This window comes from Urocitellus parryii, chromosome 2, assembly GCF_045843805.1.
Source record: "Urocitellus parryii isolate mUroPar1 chromosome 2, mUroPar1.hap1, whole genome shotgun sequence".
In the NCBI taxonomy this organism is placed as follows: Eukaryota; Metazoa; Chordata; class Mammalia; order Rodentia; family Sciuridae; genus Urocitellus; species Urocitellus parryii.
In genome coordinates, this window is record NC_135532.1 from 2,857,623 (window position 1) to 2,881,443 (window position 23,821).

Consider the following 23,821-nt stretch of genomic DNA (forward strand, 5'->3'; position numbering starts at 1 on the left):
TTTCTCTTTGTTATTCCAGGGCCTAAGGGTGACCCCGGCGTAAGTGGAACACCGGGGGCTCCAGGACTCCCTGGACCGAAAGGAGCGGTTGGTGGCATGGGCTTGCCAGGTAACCTGGGTGAAGACTCTGCAGGCATGTGGGTGGGCAGCGGGAGTGTCTGCAGAGCGGCCCTGCTTCACCAGCCGGGCGTCACCCCCTCAGTTCTGCCTAGGGACGGGGCATTTGGTTGACACCATGACCCTTGCCAAAAGACCCTCTCAGTGTAAGAGAACAAAGCCCAGCCTGCCGCACTCTCCTGTGCGTCATCTGTGAGTGACTGGCTGCTGGGCTGGCGGCTCCCGGGAGACACTGGCTCCCCACTCAGGCCACCAGCACTAGCATCTCAGCCTCCAGGTCCTGGGGGTTAGTCCACAGGTCCCTGGCTGCTCTGCCTTCACGCCTTCCCATAGGCGTCTGCTCCAGGGAGAGAACCAGAAAGAGCAGGGACACAGGGGGAGACAGAGCACTGAGACCAGCAGGCTGCCTGGGTGTCTTGGAATGGGCAGGGAGAGGGCACCCATCTGCCCCTCTTTGCAGGGCTCCTGCCACCTCCTTCTGCCTATGACTAAGTGAGCTTGGCACCAACACACCTGTCTTTATACTCCACGGCATCTCACCACCCCTCTGATTTCTGGTTAATAAACAAATAAACGTGTTTTTTTGGGTTTTTTTTTGTGCCGTTGGTTAGTATTCTAAGCACTTAGCTCTCTGCATCAAATGACCGTCTTAGAAGGTGGCAGTGGCATTTCCTGGTTTGGCTCTGCGGTGACTCTGGGGCCACAGGGAGCTGGATCACTGGCGGGTTGATGACCTGGCGGACGTTTTTGCCTCTTGCGGCTGCGGTGGGCACGAGCAGTTCTCATTCCCGTTGCCTCTGTGTGTGTTACAGGAACACCTGGGGAAAAGGGCGTGCCTGGCATCCCCGGCCCTCAGGGCGTCCCCGGCTTGCCTGGAGAGAAAGGGGCCAAAGGAGAGAAGGGGCAGGCGGGTCTGCCCGGCATTGGGATTCCCGGGCGGCCTGGCGACAAGGTAACTGGCCCCGCGTCTGCCCAGAGTGTTGGAGGGTTTTCATCCACAGTCTCGCAGCCAGGGCATCGCAGCCCACGGCACTTCCCAAGGAGCTGGAAGCTGCCACCCCTCCCGCCCACTGCCTCTCGCCCCCAGGAAGAATCTAGAAACTTGTTGAGAGGGGAGGGTGGCCAGTTCTCAGGAGAGAGGGGAGGGACGGGCGAGGACCTGCTCTTTCGCCATCCCTTCTCCCTTTCTTCAGAAGCAGACTTTGGTTCTTTGGTGAGAAGTGTGGAGATAAGACCTAAGTGTGCACTCTTGTCCAGAGTGCGCTGGGGACAGGCGGGAAGTTAACAGGCCTCGCTCCACCCTGTAGGGAGACCAGGGAGCAGCAGGGTTCCCGGGAAGCCCTGGAGAGAAGGGCGAGAAGGGCAGCATCGGGATTCCAGGAATGCCGGGGTCTCCGGGCCCCAAGGGGTCTCCAGGGAGCGTTGGTTATCCAGGTAGGTGGCCGGCCTCCTCCTTAGCGGGTGGTGCACAGACGCTGCACTCAGGCTAATGGGCCATTCTGGAATGTTGTGTTTTCCTCAGGAAGCCCTGGGTTGCCTGGGGAGAAGGGTGACAAAGGCCTTCCAGGACTGGACGGTGTCCCTGGTGTCAAAGGAGAAGCAGGTAGAGACCCTCCCGGACATAGATGGGGAACATGGGGAAGAGCAGCAGCTGGGGAACTGCAGCCGCAGGGAGCTCCCATCCCAGAGAGACTGGGCCCTGGGCGCTGCGGTGGGCTGGGGGCCTGGCCGTCCCACCCTCCGTTTTCCAGATGAGCATCAAGTCTGGGGTCCTGCAGGGTCTTTCCAGGGGCTTACCCTTGTAAGGCACCAGGACCAGTCTCCAAGCAGTTTCTTGGTGCTTTGGGCATCTTCTTCCCATTCTCACCTGTGCCTGAGGATCAGGTCACATCTTGCGAGCAGCACAGAGGGTCCCCTCTAAAGGTCATCAGAATTGACCTCAGGGACTCTAAGTAAACCCAGGAGGGAGTGTCCTGGGGATGTCTGAAGGACAGTTCTGTGAGAGCTTCCCTGAGGGACTGTGGAATTTCTCTAGGTCTTCCTGGACAGCCTGGCCCCACAGGCCCAGCCGGACAGAAAGGGGAGCCAGGCAGTGACGGAATTCCAGGATCGGCAGGAGAGAAGGGCGAACCAGGTATCTCCGACCCCCACTCCCCTCCCGAGTGTGCATTGCCATAAGGAGACCTTGGTACCACTCGGAGTGAGAGGAGCAGGTCACCAGCGGTGCCTCTGCTGTGTCCCTGTGACTGTTGAAGCCCTGACGTGGACATGGGGGCAGGACCAGATGGGGAAGGGGGCCCTGAAGTAGCAGGGCTCGGTGGGGAGGCCAGGAGGCAGGCACAGCCCTGGGCGCTGAGGCCCGGGCTCAGGTGGGACGCTCTCCTTCCCGTCTCCCTGCATTTGTCAGGATAAAAGAGAACGGAAACAAAAGCGAGATTCCACTCTGCCAGGCCTCTGGTCCGTTTGAGAAGGGAGCGTGAGACGGGGCCCCTGACTCTGCTCCTGTCGTTGATGGCAGGGCTGCAACTTGGACCCAGAACCAGCACCAGCTGTGACAGTGCAGTCACGTATGCTGTGTTGTGCGAGGGGGCAAACTCAGGACTGAAGCTAGTCACCCCCACGAAGGGACCTGGGGAGGAGCACGGAGGGGACTTGGGGCTGTCCCTGTTGGCGTCTTCTTAAGTTCTCCCCACCCCACTTAAGTCTCCCCTCGAGCCCATTCTCTTGTTGCCTTCCCCCATGTCTGTTGCCCCGGGCCTCTGGGCTGTCCCACCTCCTGGGGAAGGCCAGTTTGTCCACGGGCAAGCCGCAGTAGGAAGGAAATGCTCTCATTTACAGATCATTTCTGCCAAGCCTCAAGGGCTCTGAGCTGAAAGGTGCCTAGGAAAAGGTTCTGAGTGACAAATATGGACTTGCGGCGTCTTGGGACCCTCACAGGAGGTGTCCCTGCTCCCACCTTACCATGAATAGTCCGCGCACACCACGGATGCCTCGTGCGTGCATCAGGACAGCTGGCCTCCTTGTGCTGCCCCTGCGTTCTGACTCTTCTGTCCTTATCCCACAGGTCTACCAGGAAGAGGGTTCCCCGGGTTTCCAGGGAGCAAAGGAGACAAAGGTGACGTTTTCTCAGCTTGCCCCTCCTGCCACTGTCGGCCACTCTGCCACTCTCTGTCTCCTCAAGACAGAAGACCTAAACAGGCCCATAACTGGAACCATACAGAAGTGATAATAAAAAGCCTTCTAACAAAAGAAAGCCTAGGAATTTCCAAAATAGACCACAGACCATATTTTAGGCCACAGAATCCAGGTAGATTCTCAGTTGAATTCTGCCCAGTCTTTATAAAAGAACTAATGCCAGTGCGTCTCAGGTTATTCCATGAAATGGAAAGGGGTAGAAAACTTCCAAATTCATTCTACAAAGCCAGTATCACACTTGCCAAAACTAGATAAGGACACATCCGAGAAAGAAAACTGCAGATCAAGATAAATTTTAGAGGCAAAAATCCTTAATAAAATATTATCAAATAGTATCCAACATAGTAAGAAGGTTGTACATCATGATTGAGTTGGATTTATCTCAGGGATGCAAGGATGATTTGACATATGCAAATCAATAAATGCAATTAACCACACAAATAGGATCAAGGACAGAAATCACGTCGTCATCTCAATAGGTGCAGAGAAAGCCTTTGACAAAATTCAGCACCAATTCATGAAAAAAACCCAAACTGAAGAAAGTAAGGGCAGAAGGAACTTGCCTAATGAAAGCTAAATATATGACAGAGACAAAGCCAACCTCATGGTAAATGGGGGAAACTGAAAGCATGTCCTCTAAAATCTGAGATAAGACAAGGACGTCCCTGTCACCTCTCCTATTCAATGATAGTACTAGAGATTCTACCCAGAGCAGTTAGGCCAGAGGAGGAAATAAAGGGGGTAAAGCTAGGAAAGGAAGCAGTCCAATTATCATATCCAAATGATATGATCCTGTACTTAGAAGATCCAAAATGGTCCACCTGAAGATTACTAGAGCTAACAAATTCAGCAAGGTAGGAGATTACAAAATCAACGCACAAAAATAAATAGTTTTCCTATACAGCAACAATGAATCTGCTAAGAAAGAGATCAAGAAAACAATCCCATTCACAGTAGCCTAGAAAACATATCCAGGAATAAATCAAATCAAGCAGGAGAAAGACCTCAAACAGTGGAAGAAGCCCCTTTTCTTTCTTTAGTGTTTTGTAGCTATTTCATGAGAAGACAGAAAGACCTCACGTGTTCATGGTTAGGCAGACATAATATTGTTAAATGGTCCTATTACTACAAGCAGTATACTGAATCAACACGATCTCCATTAAAATACCAATGTCATTCTTCATAGAAGTTAGAAAAAAAAAGTTCTAAAATTCATTTGGAAGAATAAAAGGCCCAGAATAGCCAAAGCACCCCTGCCCCTGGGCCAGCCCAGCGTCACTTCGGCAGGGCAGTTGCTCACGGGTTCAGGTGCCTTTCTCAGAAGACTCCCTTTAGAATGTGTGGAGAAGGTAGCCGGGTTCTCCCTCCCAGGCCAGGGGAGCTGCCTGGTTGTTACTTTTCCTTCCTCCCAGGCCTTGGGAGCTCCCCACTGTGGGTGCCTGGAGGATGGGACGCGTTTTCCTGCCACCCCTCCCTCTGAGCCCCGAGTCTGTTCTGCTCTTTTCACCATCTCAAACTCTTTTGTTGTCTAGGTTCAAAGGGAGAAGTGGGTTTCCCTGGATTAGCTGGGAGTCCCGGAATTCCTGGACCCAAAGGCGAGCAAGGATTCATGGGTCCTCCGGGGCCCCAAGGACAGCCAGGCTTACCAGGCACTCCCGGCCGCCCCGTGGAGGGACCCAAAGGGGACCGAGGACCTCAGGGACAACCTGGCCTGCCAGGTAAGGGTGTTTCACCAGGTGTCAAAGCTGGGGGCTGGGACGGAATCCACACAAGGAAACTAGTGTGAAAGAAACAATTATGTTCTCAATTGAGGTTTCTAGACATTTACAACATTCACTAGAACTAGAAGCTGTATTTTTGGCCTATTAGGTGAAAGTTTTTCTCTATCCTCTCAAGAAACTTCAGAAATTAGGGAGATGCAAGGGAGGAAATTGCTGGAGCGGACTTGGCACAGATACCCCCGGAGCTTGGTGTAGACCAGCAGATGCTCTAGTGCCCTCCACCTGACGCCAGCGTCGGTGGTGGTACCGGAGGTGCCCAGGGCACCTGGATCCCAGGGTGCCTTGTCAGGAGGTCTTGGCATTCACATGTATCCCTCTTTCCTTCTGGGCCTGGCCTTTATTTCTTAAGGGCTTATGTTGTTCATCTGGTGGGGTCATGATGAGGGACAGCTGGGTGTCAGTGATGGGCGTCACAGCCCAGGGACAGGTACGTGGAATGCACCTTCCCACCTTAATCATACACCTTTCCTCTCCTATTAGGGCTTCCGGGACCCATGGGGCCTCCAGGGCTTCCTGGGCTTGACGGGCTGAAGGGTGACAAGGGAAATCCAGGATGGCCAGGAGCACCCGGCATTCCGGGGCCCAAGGGAGACCCAGGGTTCCAGGGCATGCCGGTGAGTGACGGGCTTGTCGTCTGCCGTCCTTGTTTTGTCTGTCTTTGAGAAAGAGCCTGTTCTGCTCGCAGAAAACCATCTGTCCTTGTGTGTGCTGTTGTGTGTATGTATATACAAACGAGTGGCGCTCCCTAGCCCCTAGTCAGTTCCTTCTCTTGCCAGTAACCAGCTTCTTTATTGGCACCAGAACAGGAAACCAGCATCACATTTTTTACCATCTATTTGTAAGATCCATTGTACTTTTCAAATTGTAGTTCAGAACCTAAATCACCATCTATTGACACACTTCATGCAAAAAACAAGCCAGTGTTGCCCTGGGAGTCATTGTTGTTTAACTTGAGTCTCCTGTGGTGCCTGGACACCAGTCCCTCCCACTCCAAGTAAAGCACTGTCTTTGGTTGGACTCTCAGCTTGACCACATCAGGGACAAGGCACACGCTTGGCTGGGGTCCTAGGGAAGCCTTGGCGTGGACCCCTGCTCTCTGTGTGTCTCTTCTCTCCTCCGTCTCCGCTCCTCTGTGCGCTTGGGGAGAGGGAGTTGGAGTGGGAGGTCTGTGGAGCCGGCAGGGTTCTGCTGGGGCAGCCCGGTTCTCCCTGTGGCTCCTCAGTGGAGGGCCATGTGAGAGACAAGGCACTTCCTCAGGGGAAAGGGGTGCCTTGTAACTGTGCAGTTAGTGAACTGAGAAGTGCTGTCAGCAGCTGTGCAGAGCAGGTGCGTGGAGCCGCAGGATCACTGTCACCTGCTGGTCCTCCGCGCCATGCTCACACACCCACCACACGCCGCATGTGAGCAGGAATATACTTTAGGTTCTTTATTGCTGAATGAGTTTTCCAGTGACACAGTATAGATAATTTGTCAAGTGTTGGGATATTCCTGCTTTTATTCCTCAGTAACATAGAAATATATTCCCTAGTCCTAGTGCCAATCAGTGTCTGCTCTCGGTATACGCATGGATGCATGAATTTGTGTGTGTATTTACATAAATATATTTATGCACACTCTATTATTACTATACTTTTTAAAATAAGGTAGAGAAGCAAATCAATGTAAGAAATAATAGGGCTTTTTGTATGTTGTAATCATGCCTACAGAGTGGAATAACTATATTGAAATAATAAGAAAATCATCTAATGATACTAAATATATTAATATCACTATATTGTAAAGGAAAGTAATCCTTCTCTAGTGTTTTAAAATTTTTTACCTAATTAGAATCAGGTTTCAGGTATGACATGGAGCTAACTCTGGAGAAGTCATGGCATTTGGGTGTTTAGGGGAATTTTCCTTTGAGGGTGGTCTAGTGCTGGGGATGGTTACGTTTCCCTGACAGGTGTCTGTGGAGTTCCAACTCTGTTCTTGGCATTGTGCTGGGGTGGGCTGCAGGGGTAAGACTTTCCCTGCTCCTGAGGAATTTGCCATGTGGATGGACAAGAGAAGGCAGGCCAGAACAGGGCAGATCATCACAGTTTCCACTGCCCGACGTGGGCACGCAGAGAGTTCCCATCATTCTTGTTGGATCATTTAAGAAAACATGGGCTGCATTGCTACTCCAGTCCACGGTGTCGGCTTTCTGACTACCAGGTCACTGGAGCGACTTGTGTGTGTCTGAGCAGTCCCCGCTGACGTTTTCTTTCTGTGTCTAGGGCATTGGCGGCTCTCCTGGACTCACAGGTTCCAAGGGTGATATGGGGCCTCCGGGAGTTCCAGGATTTCAAGGTACGACAGGACAGACTGCATGGCCTTACTGTTGAACAGATGCTGTTCGGAGGCCCCTAACCACAGGCCCTCGGTGTTGAGATGCTACATAATAGGCAGCAGGATCTCTGGTTCTCTTCAAATCAGGAGTGGCCTTTCCATGCAGTGGCCCAATTTGATAATCCTGCAATGGCTGTATACACAGTCTGGTTTTTCTCATTAAGAATAAGTGGCTCAGGTCGGGAATAGAGCTCAGTTGGTAGAGTGCTTGCCTCGCATGCACAAGGCCCTAGGTTCAATCCCCAGCACCACCACCAAAAAAAAAAAAAAAAAAAAAAGGCTCATGTTCACCTCTACTATTTGTATTTCAATAAGAAATCACTGATTGGGTCCACCCATTTGTTTATTAAGGTATTCAACAACAAGCATTCATTGGTGGCTCCTGGATTCCAGGCTCTGCCATTTTTGCTGCTGAATGATAAATATGAAAGTTGAAAACAAGCTCTCAGCCGGCAGGTGTCCTGTGGTCTACTTGGGGCCATGTGTGAATCAGATGGTAACCATGAGCAGTGTCACGTGTCCCCTTCTGGTTGTGACCATGGGAAAAGTGTGGTTTCTGGTTTTAGAGGGACAAGTTCCATCGAATGCTTTAGCCAACAGGAATAATGCCCTTTTCTTCTTTGAGGACCTGTTTGGAAATGTGTTCATGGTGTGTACGTATATGTTTTCATGAATACGTGTCTGTGTGTGTGGTGTAAGTGTGCATGTGTGTGCGTACACACAGCACGCACACATGTGCACACATATACATGCGTGTGTGTTTGGGGAGTGTACGTGTGCATGTGTACACGTCTGTGTGTCATTGCAAGCCCTGTGTAAAGACGGTGTCCTCCTTCTGTCTAGGTCAAAAGGGTCTTCCTGGCCTCCAGGGGCTGAAGGGCGATCAGGGAGATCAAGGTGTCCCCGGCCCTAAAGGTAGGAGAGCGTGTTCACTCATGGGACCTCACTGATGATCTGGGAGATATAAAAGCCCCCAATGAGGGGGTCGGTCTTGCGTATGTGAAATGGTGACGGAAGCTCTTTGTAGCATGTCAGCGTCCCTGTATGACACTGTTTTCATTAGCAACTTGTCTGGAAAGTTGTACAGGCTCTGCCTGGTGGGGAGTCCAGAGGAGGGAGGAGGGGCGGTCAAGACCAGAACAGGCTCCAGACTGAACACGTCCCAGGCTCCGAAGTCCTGTGAGCAGTCCTCTGGGCACATGCAGAGTGCACACCTCCTGGCTGGGGGAAGGACCCTGCCTGGGAAGGGCCTCGGCTGCCCTTCCCCTCGGGCCCGGGGTGAAGCAGCTCCCGGAGGCACTCTGCTGGGCAGCCCTATTCCTGGGCTCTGCTGAATTTTCAAAACCATGTTCAAGGGAGGAGAATGAGGAGTGAAAGGAGGAAGGAAGAGCAGGGGGAGAAGGTGGAGTGAGAGAGAACCGGGGTCTGGCTGAGGAAGAGGAGGCAGAGACAGACCTCACCTTCTGTCCTGTGGCTTCCGCATTCCCAGACCTGCAGTAAAGTAGCCTTGAGAGTTGGGGGCAGTGGTTACGTGCCCAGCGAGGCAGATGGGGAGGATGGTGAGAAAATGTCCTAACAGCAGCCAGGGCTGAGGTCCTGGGGAGGACACACTGTGCCTGGACGTGCAGGCCAGCTCTGGGTGGTTGCTGTGGGCATCCCAGAATGGAGTGGAGAGTTTCCATGGGTGACCCCAGCGTCTTTTCCAGTCCCAGAGGCTGGGGTTTTAGGGTAAATAGCATGTGCAGACCGAATACGTGTGGTGAGATCCGATGCCTTATGTCTTTGGTAAGACTTTACTTTGGAGAAATGTGGTCATCTGAACTGGACTCTCCTCCAGGGCCTGTTCCTGGCCCAGTATTAATGTGCAATTGATGGATTGTGTCTGATTCCCACAGGTCTCCCAGGCCCCCCTGGCCCTCCAGGTCCTTACGATATCATCAAGGGGGAGCCAGGACTCCCTGGTCCTGAGGGTCCGCCAGGTCTGAAAGGGCTCCAGGGCCCTCCGGGTCCCAAAGGGCAGCAAGGTGAGGCTCCTGGGTGGTGCAGCAGGGTGCGGGAGCTGGGGAGGCGGGCAGGGCTCCCCCTTCACTCAGGTGCCTCGGGTCAGAGCCTCTGGTGGCATTACCAAACACATTTGAATACGACTGACTTCCCTCCATGTCTCTCTGAACAAGGGAAGCTTCTGCGGGGACCTAAAAAAGCCAGAATAGAACACAGGAAGCCAGGGGGACACATGGTCCAGGTTCAAGGAGAAGCCCGGCCAGGCGCACTAGCACCTCAGCCTCTCGGGGGAAGGCGGGGCGGCCGGCAGCCCCTGGAGTGCAGGATTCTGCTCTCCAGGCAGCTCAGGGTCTCTGCCCAGCTGGCAGGGGTGCTGCTGTGCCGCTGCTCTGGGAAACCCTCACCTGGGGTCTGGCTAGGTATTGAGCTCACCCTACCAGGAAGCAGCTGGTAGGGGTGGGTGGAAAGTGGAGGAGCTCCAGGCAGCATCCATGAAGCTCAGGGTCAAGCTACCTGCGAATGAGCTGCCCACAAAAACAGCAAGCTGTCCAGGTGGGGACATCCGATGCCGTGACACTGAGGCCGTCTCCCCACACCGCCTTTCCCACCATCTGCCATAGTCACAGCCAGAACCCAGGAGAACCCAGGGGCCGATGGAGCACGCCCACTGCACGTCAGTGCGCTGGTGGCTCTCGCAGCCTGTGCTAGGCTCTGCAGCACACAGCTGGGGGCTGACCAGGCAGCCCCTCTCGTCTGTAGAGGCTGAAAAAGACATTTAAGATGGGAGGAGTGATCACAAACTGAAATCCATTCCCATGCATGTCTGAGCTTGTCAGGATGAACCCAGCGACTGTGTATGGCTGGAGAGCTCTAATAAAAAGCAGACCCAGCTTGCCACCACGGAGGACCACATCACAAATTCCTCTCTCTTGCTGCAGGTGTGGCCGGCTCGGTGGGCTTGCCTGGACCCCCAGGTGCCCCTGGCTTTGACGGTGCCCCTGGCCAGAAAGGAGAGACGGGACCTTTCGGGCCTCCTGGTAGGTGGCTGTGACCTTCCAACCTCATCACCCATCTTTTGGTTGGAAACAGTAGGCCCAGGCGTGCGGAAACCTGAAAATGAACCAAGAGGATTCCTTGAAAGGTGTCTGAGGAAGCGTGTGTCTTGGAAATAGGCGCACGGAGGAGCTGAGCTGTGGTTCCTTTCTGTGGTGAGGCAGATAGGATCAGGCGTGCATTTTCCAGATGTGGTTGAAAGGTGGCCAAGGGTGGTGGCCCCACGTGGGGTCTCAAGAGAGAAGTGGGCTGAAGCTAGGCAGAGTCATTGGAGCCACAGACGAGGGAAAGGAGAGTGAAAGATAATGATGCCAGCGTTGGCCCAAAGGCCGCTATGGCCACCCCTTTCCTTGGGGAGCGGGAACTCAGGTGGCCACCCACCATGACAGTGGGCTAAGGCAGAGGCCACCTGAACAAGGAGCTCACCAGCAGGGTGGTGACAGTCCTGCCTCTGGCAAAGCCACCCCAGGGGATGGAAGGACCCGTGTCCACGGGTCTTACTGCTCTGCGCTGCTCGCCCCGTGAGGTTCCTTGGTTAGTCCTGTGTGACCTCGGTCTGGCCGTGGGAAGCCCAGCACTCTCTAGGAATGGTGTGCACGAGTCCACCCGCTTGGGTTTGTCTACCCACATCCGCCTCCGTGTGTTCCCTATTGCTTGAACTCGGTGTTCTGAGCAGTGCTCTGGGTCCAGTGCATTGCAGGGCTCCTTAAGCTGTCACCAGGGGGTGTGCAGGAAGGGAGGGGAGACCACCTGGAGGAGGTAGGTGCTTGTACTCAGTACCCTGAGTACTTTTCTGGGTACCCTTTTTGTAATGTGAAAAGGCAAGTTACTTAGTGGAAATAAAAAAATATTAATAGCTTGTTTGAGATGATGGTTTTGAGAGTTTTCTGGGGAACCTAATTGTAACTAGAGGAAATCATTTGTCTTTGTATTATAGGTCCAAGAGGGTTTCCTGGCCCACCCGGCCCTGATGGATTGCCAGGATCCATGGGGCCCCCAGGCACCCCATCCGTCGACCACGGCTTCCTCGTGACCAGGCACAGTCAGACAACAGATGACCCATCATGTCCTCCTGGGACCAAGATCCTTTACCACGGGTACTCCCTTCTCTACGTGCAGGGGAACGAGCGAGCCCATGGCCAGGATCTGGGTAAGCCGCCGTGGGTCTGCGTTCCCTTCAGTGCAATGTGGCAGCTGCCAGCGGGGATACTCACTGTCCCCGCCCTGCTGCCCTGGTGAGGAGTCCGCCGAGGGCACAGGTTCCTCAGGAGGGCCCCACCCGTCTCCCTCCATCCCGATAAGTGAACCCTCAGTTCACAGCCACTGAACTACTGACGGGAAGCGAGGACTGTGAGGGCTGATGCTTTACCCAGCTTTAGATCTCATCTTCCAGCCCCAGGAAGGGTGGAGGTCCCCCCGCTCGCACCCAACAGCCTGCACCGTGTTCTGACAACACGGCCTGTAGCTGCTGCGTGTCTAAAACACATCCCTATTGTCCTGGCCGACATGCTCCACATCTTCTCTGCCTGGTCACTCTGTTAGTGTAGGTCAGCAGAGAGCTACGCATCTGTCCTTGTCCTGTCTGCTGCCGACACCCTCCACCCATCACATCTTGATGTCGAGCACTTTGATTGGCAGTCGGTTGGGGATAGAATCTAGAAGCAGCGCTGCAAGGGCCTCGCTGCCCGGTCTGCAGCCCCGTCCACTACGTGACGGTCTGTTGTCAGGATCCACATGTTCAGTTCCTTCTGGAATCCAGCTCTAGGGCAAGGCTTCTCTCCCCTGGAAACTGGGTTTGTTTCTCTTATAGAAAATGCCCTGCCTGATTCTTCACCGGTTCCCTTTTGCCTGATAATTTTAAACTTGATTTAATGCTCGTGGGTAGTAATACTGGGCTCTTAGCAGCTCTACTCCCTGCTTTCTGATAACCGTTTCCATTTGAGTGGGGCTTTGATGAGTAGAGGTAGACAAGGATGTGAGAGACCCCTCTCTCCTGTCCAGGCACGGCCGGCAGCTGTCTGCGCAAGTTCAGCACGATGCCCTTCCTGTTCTGCAACATCAACAACGTGTGCAACTTCGCCTCCCGCAACGACTACTCCTACTGGCTGTCCACGCCGGAGCCCATGCCCATGTCCATGGCACCCATCACTGGGGACAACATCCGGCCGTTTATCAGCAGGTGAGTCCACCACGCGTGGGAGCAGATGTGTAATTGAGGAAGAAAACCTCTCGGAGTCTGGACTTTATTTTTGTCTTTTCATTTTCTCCCAAACGTTGCTGATAAGTCAGTTCATTGCGAGTCGGTTTACAGTTTTGATTTCCGAGTTTCATAATGGAAATCAGCCCCAAAATGTTTCATACAGAAGCAGTTGCTCTCTTTAAAGGTTATGGGCAGGCAGAGTGAGTTTTAAGACAGCATTTTAAGACCCCACCTCTGTGCTGGTGGCTGTCCCTCCTGGAGTGTGGGGAACTGGCTGAGTGCTTCTGCAAGTCTTGGGATGGTGATTTTCAATCTCTTTTTCTTTCTTTCTTTTTTTAATTATAACCTCCCTTAAAAGCCTTCGAAGACATCTTATTTAGAGAATCACTTTTGCTTCTATAAAGTTTTTTAAAAATCAGTCATTTTTGATTTCGACCATCTCAGCCACACTTGAGTGGCAGTCCAGCGGGTCCAGCACAGGCACATTGTCACACGCCCCTGATGACGTCCATCTGCACAGTCCTTGCTTGCCAGCCTGTGGCTCTTGCCCTCAGACACTGGCCCTGCCCCTCCCAGCCACGGCCCTCACTGTCTTTCCCTCTGTAGGACTGGCTGTGCGAGGTGCCTTATGTGAGTGGGACGGCACCAGGCTTGTCCTGTGACTGGCTGGTCCCTCAGCACAGTGCTCTAGGGCTCATTCATGTGGTAGCTAGTGTCAGAATCCCTCCCCTTTTTAAGGCTAAGTACTATTCCACTGTGGGTGCTTGCCCTTGGTTTATCCACCCACGGGCCAGGGCACGTCCAGGTTGTTTCCGCACCATGGCTGTCGAGACTGAGAGCTCTGAACGTGGGCATGCAGGTCTGAGAACACACATAAGAGGGACGACTGTGGAATCATGTGGTGGTTCCATTTCAAATTTCTTGAGAAACCCATCATCTTCCTCGGTGCTGCACCCTTCACGTTCCCATCCACCGTGCTCAGGGGCTCCGGCTCCTGCACACCCCAGCCTGCCCCTCCCATAGCGGCTGTCCCAGTGGGTGTCCCAGTGGGTGTGAGGAGGTTCCAGGAAGCCGGGATGCCACAGGCGTGGTGTTTATCTTATCTGCTCACAGGTTTGGGGTGTAGCTGTGCTTTGCACATAATCACTGCACGGATTTATTCTGTACATAAAAATGTATACAAGAGCGAGATCTTTTTTTCATGGTCCTCTTGATCCCACCAAGTCTAGCTTCTTTGGGGTGACATTGTAGCCATTGAGAGGGAGTGTGTTTGACGGAGTGACTTCCCAATTAAGTACTCCCCACACTAACGTCTAGATGGCGCTCCAGGTCCCCAGCAGCCAGCCCAGCAGAAGACAGGAAATTGAAATGGTCAGGACTGAAAGTTCATGATGGTCCTGACTTTGGCTCTTTCCATCTAATTGAAAGTTGATTGCTTCGCTGTACTCAGCTGTAACAGAAAAGTGGCAAATGAGGAGATCCGTTTGACTAAGAAGGAGTTCCATATTGTACCTTTACACATACAGAGATAGGGGCTAGGGAGAATGAGTCGGGGAGATTCTCTTGGGAACGTGAGCAGGAGAGAGGGTGAAGCACTCCTCTCTATGAGGAGAGCCGGGAGCCCTCAAGTGCCCCATGGTCAACGGGAAGGGGCGGGGAGCGGCGTGACCACTCTGGGAGCAGCTGACCAGAGGTGCGTGCTGGCAGCCAGCTCCCCTCCCGGCACTTGACGAGTACCTCCTGTGTGCGGGAAGGGGGCTTGGTGACAGGCAGCCCTGGAAGATGGATTATACCAGGAGGGCTGCACTGCAAGGGACCTGGAGCCGAAAGGCTGTAGGAGGTCACAGCGCTGGGTCGCCTGGCACTGGACACCTCCTGAGGGCTTGCTTTGATTTTCTAACTATCAGAAAACTTATTTTATGGGACTTAAGCTGAATGTTGGCATCTTACTTCCCACATGGCACTTCAGGGGTACACACAGTGCTTCCCATGTGGGCACCAGTGCCCCTCGGCGGTCCTGTCCCCACACCTGTCTTGCCCAGAACCGTGCCAGATGCCCTGGAAGGAAAACTAACTGCTCTCATGGGTTTCTTTTTTAGCTTTCCTTGGACACCAGGTAGAAAACAATTATTCATTTATGTTTCCTGTTTACTGGGTAATGCTGACATTTGGTTGAAGACATGGGCCTTGGCATGCACTGACAGAATTCCAGAAGCGGGTCGAGAAGTGTGTCTTGGCACACTTTTCTCTGTGGACACAGCTCTTCCAGCAAGGGCCCTGGTTCTGTGAGCACAAGCAAGGTTCAAGGCTGCCTCAGTGTCTCAAGTCCACACTTCAGGGTTTACGCATCCCTGTTACCACAGAAATGCAGCCCAAGGGGGCCTCCGGGTCAGGCCTCCAGCCGCACCCTCCTGCGGGAGGCGGCCCCCCGCTCCCCATTGCTGAGCTGCAGGTTTCCATGGTCACCTTAACTCAGGAGTTTCCAGCAGTGTCTCAGGACCTGCAGGTTCTTCTGGGGTCTTCCTGTGGGGAAGGTCTGAAGGTTTGTTTGGGAAACTCTTACTCAGGGGGATCCTTCAGCTGAGCAGCGGACACTCTAATCCTGAGGGCTGCTACCTTTCGCAGCACTTTCTCTGGCTTTCTGCAGACAAGAATCTTCGTAAAGCTATGATTGTTCAGTCACGCAAGTGGAAGGACCCAGGGTTTCAGAGCCAGGAGAGCTGAGGTCTGGCCCCGGCTTTGACTCTAACTGTGGCCTTGGTTTCTCCATGAGTAACATGGGGCATGGGGACGGCTTGAATTCTAAGGGACTGACAGCTCTTTGAACCTGTGCCTGTGTTCCCTGGCCACCCTTCCAACGGCAGGACAACCCTCTCTGTGGCACCTGCAGCCCCCAGCACCCAGGCTGCCTGGAATGACAACCCTGTCCTCAGACCCTGCTGCTTCCTGTGTGTAGGAGGCAGGTGGCAGCAGGTGGACAGAGTCATTCAGGGACGTGTTTAACTGAAGCTTTTAATTCATCTGCATTTGGGTGAATAAAGTAGAAAATCACACACTCAAGTGTGGATCAGATGGAGCTGATAGTTTGGGGACACCAGTTCACATCCGTTCTCATGACAGTGTCCCAGCAGGACTCCTTCTGATCCTCACCATTCGCACTCATTTCCAGCAGGGCGGCTGCTCAGCGCCCAAGAGGGCTTGTCGGGCAGTTTGCTGCTGGTGTGTGTTGGGTGAAGATAGGCCCCCCCCCCCGCCGCCATCAGGGCCCTTCCTTGGTGGGTCCTGGTCAGAACACTGTGGGGTTTGAATTTAGTCTGGGGTACAGTCCAGCCCCTGAACTTGAGCCAGCCAGGGCCGGGTCCTGTCCTGGGGAGGAGTCAGCTCAGCTTCAGTGGACGCTGACAGCCTTGGACCCTGAACAGCCAAGACCAGAGGGCGGGAGCAGAACAGCTCTGCTGCTGGCCTCAGTCTGGCCAGGTCCCTGGAGGAGGCTCATGTGGCATCTGGCCACAAGTGCTGGAGCACACACGGTATCTTCCTCTCCCTGTTCACCAAGTGTGCTTCTTGCATGAGAGGTTCTTCACAGCGTTAGCTCTTGTGTCCCAGAACTGGGGCTCCCCCTTTCTCCAAGCATTAGTTCTGTTTCCTGAGATAGCACCCACTGCAGAGAAGCTGGGAGCACCCAGCTGCACAATGGAGACATGGGAGCCTGCAGCCCTGGCCCCCAGGACAGCTGCTGTTAGGACTTGGCCTTCGCCTTTCCCCTCCTAGCACAAGGAGTTAAATCACTTCTGGTTTTGAACTGAAGGTGTTAGTGCTAATGCTGGGTTGATATAGCCAGGAAGGCTCTGAGCCTCGGGGTAGTGGGCTCAAGGCCACCATGGAGTCAGCCTGTGAGTGAGAAGGTAGGGGAGGAGCCTGCGGGCAGACCCTGGGTGGAGGAGTGGACGACCAGAGATGCATCTGAGCCTGCAGCCTGCTCAGAGCTCGCTCCCTTCCTTGCAGATGTGCCGTGTGCGAGGCGCCAGCCATGGTGATGGCCGTGCATAGTCAGACCATTCAGATCCCGCAGTGCCCCAACGGGTGGTCGTCGCTGTGGATTGGCTATTCCTTCGTGATGGTGAGTGTTTAGGGAAGCTGCATCTCCAGGGAAGCATCCTCTCCTCTAGGCCTCAAAGTTCTCTGGACCATGCTGCTCAGGCATGTCCCCACCTGGACCGTCCCCGTCCAGACTGTGCCCTGGAGCCTGGCCTGCAGGGCGTGGGACAGCCCGTCAGCCCTCCTTGCTGGGGGAGCCGCTGCTCTGAGGAGAGATCTGGGATGAGCCTCCTCCTGCAGCACAGGAGCTCTGCAGCTCAGCGCCCAGACACCGGGAGCTGCTCCTCCAGAGGCCAAGCCCCGTCCGGGGACAGGGGAAGCCACTCCTGGGGACACGTGTTTTACTAATATACACAGCTTGACATCAGAAAGATGGGGATGGGAGGGAACACGGGCGGGCGCCCTGGCTGGCAGCCCTTGCCTGTTCCAGGTGTGGCAGCCGCCCTAGGTGGGTGTGTAGGGCCTGTCCTGCAGTGAAGACCCCTCTCCTGCCACCCAGCTGCCCTGGATGTTAAATGCCCCCAGGATCCATTTCCCTGAAAGGCCAACTGAAACAGGACACTCAGCGCCGCTTGAGGTGCTCACTGTAGCTTACCGATTCCTCTGAGAAGCATTGATTCACGGATCCGGGTCCCAGACCTGTGAGATGGCAGTTATCCGGGACTTGGCAGCTCCTCCCTGACAAGGAATCCTCACTGCCCTCGTAAGGCTGGGTTCCACCCTGTGCCCTCAGGAAGGGCTGGTTCCATCTTTGTCCTGCAGATGAACACTGTCCTTGTTTCTGAGTGACCGAGAGGGGCTTGGTAACGATCATCTTCTGCTGTAAATGATTCCTAGTGTGCGAGAAGCCGCCCAGAAGGTCATTTTTAAAGCTCCTGTGTGTGTCTTTAAATTTGATCATGATTTACAGGGTTGATTGACTGCATGCACTTTATACGTCCAGAGAATTTGCCAAACAACACAGATTAGCAGGCTGTTTTGGTCATTCTGAACGCAGCCGAACAATGCTTCTCGGTGTAGGCAGGTGTCCCTGGAAGGCAGAAGCCCAAAACACAGTCTGATAACTGTTATAATTGGAGTTATTTTTTCCTCTTTTAAGTTTTCTTTCTTTTAAAGAGAATGTATGGATGATGAATCTTTACTGTACAATAAGGCGGGGATCATCTCACATGGCAAGTCAGGACTTGGTTCATACAGTCTGAGAGCACACCAGGTGGTCCAGCATTATTCACACATTTTTCCCATTTAGTGTCCCTAGTTGGAATAGGTGCTCTTGTGCCAGGAGTGCTGCACGGTGAGGTGAGGACTGCCTGTGTTTAAATTCTGATAAAGCCTGGTTGGGCCTCTCCTACTTTGGTGGGAGCCACTGGCTGATTCCTGGCACTGCCGGGTGGTGGTGGTGTTTGTGTGCACAGTGTCGTGGGGAGCACTCGAGGCAGGCGCCCATGGCTGTGCGGCAGGAGCACCCTGGCTCCTTCCTGGGATGGTGAGTCTCATGGGGACCCTCTGACCCGGCTCCCTTTGTTCCGCAGCACACCAGTGCTGGTGCTGAAGGTTCTGGCCAAGCCCTGGCGTCCCCCGGCTCCTGTCTGGAAGAGTTCAGAAGCGCACCGTTCATCGAGTGCCACGGCCGTGGGACTTGCAATTACTATGCAAACGCTTACAGCTTTTGGCTCGCCACCATAGAGAGAAGCGAGATGTTCAAGTGAGTAGGAATGCCTCTCTTCTGTCGGGCTCTGGCCCCCTCTGGCTTTCCTGTTCAGTCACCATGACCCGTGACACCTTCCAGGGCCAAGGCTCACAGGTAGCTGTGGAATGGTCAGGGGGATGCCTCTTACCTTGCGGTGCTGAATACTGGGTTCTGTTCTACCTGGGCAGGTGGCCTAGGTGATCGTCAAAGGCAAACCTGAGGTGACAGTTTAATTCTCCCACTCACTGGGGAGCTGTGAAGGGGAGAGGTCCCGTGCCACCTCTGTAGGTGAATGCTCTCAGATGTGGCCGAAGCACCTGCGTCTTCACTCATAGGGAGCATGTTTAAAATGCCACCTGCGTGGCCCCGGATGCGAGGCCCTGTTTGTCCTCGTGGAGTTTGCGGTGCTAAGCGCAGCCCACATCAGGGCAGCGCAGAGCGACTTTGAACAGAAGAGGTCTAGGCCTCTGCAAATAAAAATCACCCAACTCAAACGCAGCCCAACGTTGATAAGGGAAATCTGGCACCCAGACCTCACCTTAGAGCAACCGTCTCCGGTGGCTGCTGGCCTGTTGGAGGGAACTTGGAGGCCGTCCCCACCCTACAGGGCAGGGGCACGTGGGAATCCGCTGTCCATTCCTGAGCACCAGCTGGAGCCCCTTCTGGGGCGGAGGCAGGAGGCGTTTCTAACCCTCCTGCCCCGATGCTGCTTCTCGCCCCTAGAGACGGCCTGTCTTCACCTTTATAGAGAGTTATGTAGAATCTGCTACCATCTGGCTTTTTTCCATCTTAGATCATGAAAGGCAGAACATACTCGTTATTCTCTAAACACCAGAACAGCACCACGCACCTAACTGTAGCTGATGCGAGGCCTTTGGGCACCTGGGCACCTGACGTCAACTCCACAGAGACAGGGTGGCCTTGCACGGAAATGAGTGCTCTTCTCCTCCCAGAGGTGGAGCTTCCGCTGAGGGGCTCATAGGGGTTAAAGGGATTTTATTTTTTTAAACTAGCAGCTTGGTAAAATGAACCAAGTCCCTTCTCAAATGAGGCAATATACCCTTAATATGAAAAATTATTTCAGGAGCACTAGGATTTGCATCCAGAGTTGCTAAAATAAGCAGGTTCAATTTCAGGATATGACATTCTTATATACGGCTGCTTTACTTTTAACAGAATTTGATTAGTACCAATTTTAAGTCAGATTTTATCTTTCTAATAATCAAAATCAGGTAGATTTTCTAGAATCACAAAGAATTTAGGCAATTACGTGTTTTTCCCTCTCTATGGCTTCAAATCCCACCATCTGCACGTAAACCCCTCAAGGTTACGGAAGTAGTTGGAGGCCTCATTACACTCACTCCAGGTTTGTCACTTGTCACATGGTCCAACAAAGCTGGTTTGTTTCTTTAAAACTGGGATTTCTGGGATGGGGTCTCTGAGTGGGCTCACCACTGAGCTGTACCCACCTGTAACAACACTTTAATGAGCACCAACTGCGGGTGAACTGTGAGGAGTCACACCTCCTCCTTGCCCCTGGGGAGCTACGGAGGTGACACAAGAACCTCATTAGACAGAAGAACCAGGTGGCCTAGGGGCCACGTAGCTTTGACTTCAGCTGGGCCCAACCTGCTGGTGCCCTTGGCTGGCCCCTGGGTGGCATGGACTGGATGTGCGGGTGACAACACCCGCAGTGCTCCATGTGTCCTGGAGCCACATGAGCCTGGCCCTGGCACACACCTGCTGCTTGCAGGAGGACAGAGGTTGCTGTCATCCGATTGGGGCCGGATCCCGGTTCCAGTGCGTTTCTGTCCCTTAGAGACTGCTGAGCAGGGGCCTGAGGAACGTGGCCTGCATTTCTGGTGCACAGTGAGATGACACCAGTGGTTTCCTCTTGCATTTCAGGAAGCCCACACCATCCACCTTGAAGGCAGGGGAGCTACGCACACACGTCAGCCGCTGCCAAGTTTGTATGAGAAGAACATAATGAAGCCTGACCCTCAGCTACCGTCACGACATGGTGCTACTCCTCCTCCTCCTCCTCCTCCTCCTTTCTTTTTATTTTTAACAGCAACGAACCCTAGAAATATATCCTGTGTACCTCACTGTCCAATATGAAAACCATAAAGTGCCTTATAGGAATTCGCGTAACTAACACACCTGCTTCATTGGTCTCTATTGCTGAAGGAGAAAAGGACAAGGATAGGCTTTCCATAGTGGCATACCAATGGCACTTTTGATGAAATGAAATGTAAGTCCACCTGCAACCCAGTGCACTGATGTGTGAGGCGAGAACTCCATTGGAAACCAAAGGTGCTAGGGGTGTGCGGCGCCTCCGCGCTCTCCACTGCCCACGTTCATCCTGTGTTGTACCAGAGGACTGTCCCCCAGATCTGCCTGACTGTTTACCACTGTCCAGTGTTTCAAAATCCAGGTCCCTCGGTCTGTGCAAGTCATAGTAGTGTAAAGCCAGTTTCTTCAAACCTCCAAATGGAATTACGGACACAGTACCATCTCTTCCAACCCCCCAAACAGAACTCTGTCTCTGCTCTGTGTGGTACTATGCAGCTGCTTTTGCAGAAATTACAACTTTCCTGTGGAATAAAGATGGTCCAAAAGTAGTCAGAAATGAAATATATATATATTTTAGTAATTTATATAGATGTCAGCAATTAGGCAGGTCAAGTTCTAGTGTAACTTCCACTGTTAAAATAAAGCTTACCGAGTTTCCTTCTTTTGAAGACTGTGCTGTCCTTTAATATAGATTTTTCAACAGTAGGATACCAAATGTGAAACATCAGCTTTCCTTGCACACTTCCAAACCAAAAATGATGTGTTGCCAAAACCAACCCAGGTTCATGGATATGGTGTCTAGGACAATGAAAGATGTACCTTGAACTTATCGTTTTTGATTCTGTATTGAATATTTTCAGGGTTTTAAACACTGACCACAAACTGAATGACTTGACTTCAAAAGCAACAACATTCAAGCCTTCATTCCATTAGCCTTCCTCACTCTGCGTCCTGGCTTGCAAGCAGCTCTGTTGAATCCGAGTGTCAGTATTCTTACACATGAGCACACGCAGGCCACCACCGTGGCTGCTCATGAGCGCTGTCCACAGACTCCACCAGGGGAACGGATGGATTGCAGGAGGGCAGATTCGGACCTATGCTTGAAATGACATTTCACTCAAAGTCTCCAAAACTTTCAAGACTACTAAGGCCTTTTATGTAATTTCTTTAAATGTGTATTTCATAAGAATTCAAATTTGTAATAAAACTATTTGTATAAAAATTAAGCTTTTATGAATTTGTTGCTAGGATGGCCCCAAGAGCATTAAAAGTTACTGCACAAGCCACTAATAAACTTGTAAGCTTTGCATACCTTAGATCATTTTTATTTTGCACTTCTTCCAAATGAGAATCCTAGACTGGGGGGACTTAGAGTGATTGCTGCAGAGAAGACAGGCCTCCCCGTCCTCCTCCCTGCCTCTGTCAGTCTTCCCCTGCTCCTTCTGTCTCTCACTGTCACCTGTCCCCAGCACTGCACACATAGTGAGGGCTCACCTCCATCCAGGCACCCGCAGGACACAAAATGAACTGAGATGAATAACACAAACATCAGTTGGTTAACGTGGATCCACTGGGGTTAGAGCCCAGTGTGGAGCAGAGGTGACCCAGTAGAGTGTGGAGGGGAGGTGAGTGAGCAGAGTGTGGAGGGGAGGTGAGTGAGCAGAGTGTGGAGGGGAGGGGAGTGAGCAGAGTGTGGAGGGGAGGGGAGTGAGCAGAGTGTGGAGGGGAGGTGAGTGAGCAGAGTGTGGAGGGGAGGGGAGTGATCAGAGTGTGGAGGGGAGGTGAGTGAGCAGAGTGTGGAGGGGAGGTGAGTGAGCAGAGGGTGGAGGGGAGGTGAGTGAGCAGAGTGTGGAGGGGAGTGAGCAGAGTGTGGAGGGGAGGAGAGTGAGCAGAGGGTGGAGGGGAGGGGAGTGAGCAGAGTGTGGAGGGGAGGTGAGTGAGCAGAGTGTGGAGGGGAGGGGAGTGAGCAGAGTGTGGAGGGGAGGGGAGTGAGCAGAGTGTGAAGGGGAGGGGAGTGAGCAGAGTGTGGAGGGGAGGTGAGTGAGCAGAGTGTGGAGGGGAGGTGAGAGAGCAGAGTGTGGAGTGGAAGTGAGTGAGCAGAGTGTGGAGGGGAGGTGAGTGAGCAGAGTGTGGAGGGAGGTGAGTGAGCAGAGTGTGGAGGGGAGGTGAGTGAGCAGAGTGTGGAGGGGAGGTGAGTGAGCAGAGTGTGGGGGGAGGTGAGTGAGCAGAGTGTGGAGGGGAGGTGAGTGAGCAGAGTGTGGACTGGAGGTGAGTGAGCAGAGGGTGGAGGGGAGGGGAGTGAGCAGAGTGTGGAGGGGAGGTGAGTGAGCAGAGTGTGGAGGGGAGGTGACTGAGCAGAGTGTGGAGGGGAGGTGAGTGATCAGAGTGTGGAGGGGAGGGGAGTGAGCAGAGTGTGGAGGGAGGTGAGTGAGCAGAGTGTGGAGGGGAGGTGAGTGAGCAGAGTGTGGAGGGGAGGGGAGTGAGCAGAGTGTGGAGGGGAGGTGAGTGAGCAGAGTGTGGAGGGGAGGTGAGTGAGCAGAGTGTGGAGGGGAGGGGAGTGAGCAGAGTGTGGAGGGGAGGTGACAGACCAGAGTGTGGGGGAGGTGAGTGAGCAGAGTGTGGAGGGGAGGTGAGTGAGCAGAGTGTGGAGGTGAGTGAGCAGAGTGTGGAAGGGAGGGGAGTGAGCAGAGTGTGGAGGGGAGGGGAGTGAGCAGAGTGTGGAGGGGAGGTGAGTGAGCAGAGTGTGGAGGGGAGGTGACTGAGCAGAGTGTGGAGGGGAGGTGAGTGATCAGAGTGTGGAGGGGAGGGGAGTGAGCAGAGTGTGGAGGGGAGGTGAGTGAGCAAGTGTGGAGGGGAGGTGAGTGAGCAGAGTGTGGAGGGAGGGGAGTGAGCAGAGGGTAGAGGGGAGGTGAGTGAGCAGAGTGTGGAGGGGAGGTGAGTGAGCAGAGTGTGGAGGGGAGGGGAGTGAGCAGAGTGTGGAGGGGAGGGGAGTGAGCAGAGTGTGGAGGGGAGGTGAGTGAGCAGAGTGTGGAGGTGAGTGAGCAGAGTGTGGAGGGGAGGTGAGTGACCAGAGTGTGAAGGGGAGGTGAGTGAGCAGAGTGTGGAGGGGAGGTGAGTGAGCAGAGTGTGGAGGGGAGGTGAGTGAGCAGAGTGTGGAAGGGGAGGTGAGTGAGCAGAGTGTGGAGGGGAGGGGAGTGAGCAGAGTGTGGAGGGGAGGGGAGTGAGCAGAGGGTGGAGGGGAGG

The 23,821-nt window shown here is 53.6% G+C and overlaps 1 protein-coding gene across 1 annotated transcript in view; it reads left to right on the plus strand.

Annotated features, from left to right (window-relative positions):
• The window catches only part of Col4a1 (collagen type IV alpha 1 chain), a 125,434-nt gene extending 104,321 nt beyond the window's left edge, over nt 1–21,113 (plus strand). The window contains exons 36-52 of the mRNA XM_026399535.2: nt 20–109; nt 930–1,069; nt 1,425–1,551; nt 1,640–1,720; nt 2,153–2,251; nt 3,182–3,232; nt 4,845–5,030; nt 5,574–5,707; nt 7,352–7,424; nt 8,307–8,378; nt 9,359–9,487; nt 10,403–10,501; nt 11,455–11,667; nt 12,519–12,696; nt 16,723–16,837; nt 18,348–18,520; nt 20,411–21,113. Of these exons, the coding sequence (XP_026255320.2) occupies nt 20–109; nt 930–1,069; nt 1,425–1,551; nt 1,640–1,720; nt 2,153–2,251; nt 3,182–3,232; nt 4,845–5,030; nt 5,574–5,707; nt 7,352–7,424; nt 8,307–8,378; nt 9,359–9,487; nt 10,403–10,501; nt 11,455–11,667; nt 12,519–12,696; nt 16,723–16,837; nt 18,348–18,520; nt 20,411–20,492 (2,042 nt within the window). The 3' untranslated portion in view covers nt 20,493–21,113. The remainder of the gene's footprint in view (nt 1–19; nt 110–929; nt 1,070–1,424; nt 1,552–1,639; nt 1,721–2,152; nt 2,252–3,181; nt 3,233–4,844; nt 5,031–5,573; nt 5,708–7,351; nt 7,425–8,306; nt 8,379–9,358; nt 9,488–10,402; nt 10,502–11,454; nt 11,668–12,518; nt 12,697–16,722; nt 16,838–18,347; nt 18,521–20,410) is intronic.
• Nucleotides 21,114–23,821: the final 2,708 nt, after the last annotated feature.